Source organism: Nomia melanderi, chromosome 4 (assembly GCF_051020985.1).
Source record: "Nomia melanderi isolate GNS246 chromosome 4, iyNomMela1, whole genome shotgun sequence".
NCBI classification, from domain to species: Eukaryota; Metazoa; Arthropoda; class Insecta; order Hymenoptera; family Halictidae; genus Nomia; species Nomia melanderi.
Genome location: NC_135002.1, coordinates 12,729,673 through 12,733,836, shown reverse-complemented (window position 1 = coordinate 12,733,836; position 4,164 = coordinate 12,729,673). Strand labels below are relative to the sequence as shown.

At 40.7% G+C, this 4,164-nt stretch overlaps 1 protein-coding gene across 1 annotated transcript; it reads right to left on the bottom strand.

Moving 5' to 3' along the window:
* Positions 1-873: 873 nt before the first annotated feature.
* Positions 874-3,504, bottom strand: LOC143174456 (uncharacterized). The gene is made up of 2 exons (XM_076366914.1): positions 1,993-3,504; positions 874-1,722 (listed from the first exon to the last, which is right to left on the bottom strand). Exons 1-2 carry the CDS (start codon positions 3,502-3,504, stop codon positions 874-876), a joined length of 2,361 nt encoding a protein of 786 aa, XP_076223029.1.
* Between the last annotated feature and the right edge of the window lie 660 nt (positions 3,505-4,164).

Genomic DNA, 4,164 nt, shown 5'->3' with positions numbered 1-4,164 from the left:
TCATTAGATAACGATGGTGGCATGGAAAATTTTTATTTGAAAATTGAGTAATTCTTTTGGTGATAGAGAACTGGAATTTTGTGAAGCAATAATTTTAGTGTAAATATAGATTAATAACGATACAAATAAAAATGAAACTTACGGTTGTTTTTGATTACCGTTCAGATTATTGTAAAAATAAAATGTATTGTTCAAAAAGGTTGTGACACGGTATAGAATAGAATTTTTATAGAGAATTGCATTTCCGAGAAAACCAGTTTCGAAAATTCAATTGTTACACATGAATCCATGCTTAAAATACACGGTAGCGGGATTCTATTCAATAGGACGCGTGTTCGTTCGGAATACGAATGAAATTTTTTCGATAACGAAGTGAACGACAAAAAAATATTATTCTACATTTTCTATTCACTATTTTATGTAGACACACCATTCTCTGGCGTGCGCTGCTGGCCACGGGAAAGTTTGTACAGTGCATTTTTAAACTATTACTGTAACATAACTGGTTAACAGAATTTTTGTAAAAAATTCACCAATAGTTTCCGAGGCATGCCATTCTGCGTACTGTACGTAAGTAAAAATAAATCATATACAAATGTGTTAATAAGTTTGCTATCGATGGTGTTAATTACTCCGATTGTCACGAGCGTCTCTAAGAATAATTCCCGTGTCGTAAAATTGTCCCCTTGTTGTCCTAATATGCCGCCCACCTTGAACATGTTTACCTGTTCAACAATCCATCTTAACTTAACATACTACATGAAATCATGAACCATAATACTAATACCTATACATATGTTATACGTAGTAACTAAATAAATACATTCTGAATATATACAATCGAGTTCGGATACTGTGAATTTGCAATCCGTTTTAACTGTGTGTTATTGACGAATTTGATGACGTAGTCTCTTCATTAGCATCCACTGGGAGGATGCAAAGTTTTCGGACTGGCCGCTTGAGTATTCCAGATGGAGTTCTTAGCGATGCTACCCTGGTGATGCCATCCCTGCCGGGGTGTAATTGCACCACTCGTTCTAAACTCCACTGTAGAGGGGGTTGATTGTCTTCCTTAATAATGACTAATGTATCGATGTCAATTTTATTTTGTGAATTCTGTTGCCACTTGTGGCGTTGTTGCATGTGGTGTATGCATTCTTTCTGCCACCGTTGCCAGAAGTGCTGGAACATTTTCTGAATTAGTTCGTATCTGTTGAGTCGGGTGGTTCGAACATCTCGCAGATCACGGGTTGGTAATGCAGCAAGAGCAGTACCAATTAAGAAGTGGCCAGGTGTTAAAGGAAGGAGATCTGTGGGGTCTGACGAGAGCGGGGAAAGAGGACGGGAGTTCAGACAAGATTCTACTTGCGTCAACAGTGTGTATAATTCTTCAAATGTGAGTCTCTGATCGCCGATCACTCGGGTTAAGTGATACTTCGCGGACTTAACAGCCCTTTCCCACAAACCACCAAAGTGTAGCGAGTGTGGTGGAGTTAAGCGCCATTTTATACCTTCCTGACTTAATTCAGTTGCTATTTTTTGATTGTAACTTGCACTTCTAATTAACGCTCCTAATTCTGCTAACTCATTGCGAGCACCGATGAAATTTGTGCCGTTATCTGATGCAATATATTGACAACGTCCTCGCCGGGCAATAAATCTTCGAAAGCAATTAATAAATGCGTCGGTGCTTAGGTTGGTGGCTAATTCTATGTGTACAGCCTTCGTAGCGAAACATACGAAGATGCATATGTATGCCTTTACTGTTACCTTACCTCAAGTCCTTTCTTTGCTAAAAAATGGACTTGCGTAATTGGTACCGCAGATATTAAAGGGCCGCGCTGGGGTAACTCTAGGAGCAGGTAAGGAACCCATTTGATATCCTTCGCTTATTGGTTTGACCCGGAAGCACCTTACACATCTTCGGAGGATTCGTTTTACAGTGTTTTTACATAATAAAGGCCAGTACCGCTCGTGTAACGATGCGATTACCGCTTGACACCCTGCATGTAGTAATCTATTGTGCTCATATCTAATTATGAGCTCATCAAATGGGTGTTTTGATGGCAATATAACTGGGTGCCTTATGTCATAACTAAAGGGAGCGTTTCTTAATCTACCACCCACCCTGAGTATTCCATGATTATCTAGAAATGGATTTAGTGATTGTAATGGACTTGACCTTGGGAGTGACTGGTTTGCTCGTAAGGCTGTAATTTCAGTCTCAAATGCATCCTTTTGTACTAAACGTTCTAAACGTGTTCGCGTATCATCTAACTCTGTTGTTGTTAAAGGACCTATATTGGGAAATTCAAGAGATTCTCCCTTCGTAATCTTAGCTTGTATATTTCTAATGAATCTAATGCAATACGTAGTAACTCGGAGTAAACGCGTATACTTAGAAAATTTCTCGAAAATACTGCATTCTTGATGGGTAAATGCAGTCAACACGGTACGCGTTACCCTTTTCTCCAGAACCGGAGCTAATTGAATGTCCGCTGGAGTGGGCCATGATTCTGCATCGTCACATAGCCATGCAGGACCTGACCACCAATTTTTTGCTTGCGCTAATACTGACAACCTAACCCCTCGCGAAATCATGTCAGCGGGATTATCTTCTGACGTTACGTGTTTCCAACTATCAACTGATGTGAGTGTTTGAATCTCTGAAACTCGGTTTGCTACGAAGGTTTTCCATCTGGAGGGCATACTGCGGAGCCATGCGAGGGTTATGGTCGAGTCTGTCCATAAGTGTTCAACTGGATTGACCGAATGCAATGCTATTCTAACCTTCTGAATTAAATTTGCTAATAATACCGCGCCGCAAAGTTCTAACCGTGGCAACGAAATGGCTTTAAGAGGTGTCACTCTTGACTTTGCACATAATAAGGCAGCCGTCCATTGACCTGCCGTGTCCCGAGAACGCAGGTAAATGCACGCCCCATATGCCTTCTCCGACGCGTCTGAGAACCCGTGTAATTCTAATCGCGTGTCAATATCTAAATTAGTTGCAATCGTGCAACGTGGAATCTTGAGTGTTTGAATTTGTTGGATGTCTTCACCATATTCTAACCACTGAGTAGAAAGGTCTTGTGACACTGATTCGTCCCACCCTGCCTGAATCTGCCATAACCGTTGTAGGATTAACTTGGCTATGACAATAAAAGGACCTAACAAACCTAACGGGTCAAAGAGCCGTGCGATTTCTGATAGTATAGTGCGTGCCGTAGTTCGTCTATTGTTGTCGAGTTGAATCATGAAATTTAATTCGTCTGTCCTTGGTGACCACGATAGACCTAATGTTTTCGGGTCCCTTTCTATTATGGTTTCTTGACTATTGTTGTTGCTACCTGGCGTTGTAATAACATCTGGACAGTTTGTTGCCCATTTACGGAGGTGCATTCCAGCTTGTGAAAGAATAGTTGTGAGTTTAGATTTTATAGTACTGATTTCTATCGAGGTTTGAGCGCCCGCCAACAAGTCGTCCACGTAAAAATCGTTCATTATTATTTTACTAATGTCTGGGGCTGTCTCCGTACACTGTAAACCTCGCGTAGAACTCGTGTAGCTAAGAACGGAGCGGAGGCGGTGCCGTACGTTATTGTGTTCAATTCAAATTCAGTAATCGGAGAGTGTGGATCTGAGCGCTATAAGATTCTTTGAAATTTCCGTTGACGCGGCTCTATTAGAACTTGACGATACATTTTTTCGATATCTGCTGAAATTACGTATTTATAATACCTAAATCTAATTAGAGTCGATATTAAATAGTTTTGAACTGTGGGTCCGACTAATTGCGTATCATTTAATGATAATCCTGAAGCAGATCTTGCCGAACCATCGAACACAACGCGGACCTTAAGTGATGAATTCAAATAATGAAATCGCTGAACGTCTGATAACGATTCATTCTCATGAATTAGTGCTGTGAATGTGTCTCTGAATTTTATCCAGTCACTATAATTGCCATTAAACAACGGTAACTGCATGGTTGGTAGTCTAACATTAATTATGCCATTGCTGGTGGTGGCCGGACTAACAGGCGTTTCGCGACGATTACGTACGTTAAATTTTTCTATGTGTGTTTCTACTTCGTCGATAAGGTCAAAATATGCGGTTTCGAACGCTTCCCGTTCTGAGGTATGCGCGGTTTCGGCGTCTGTC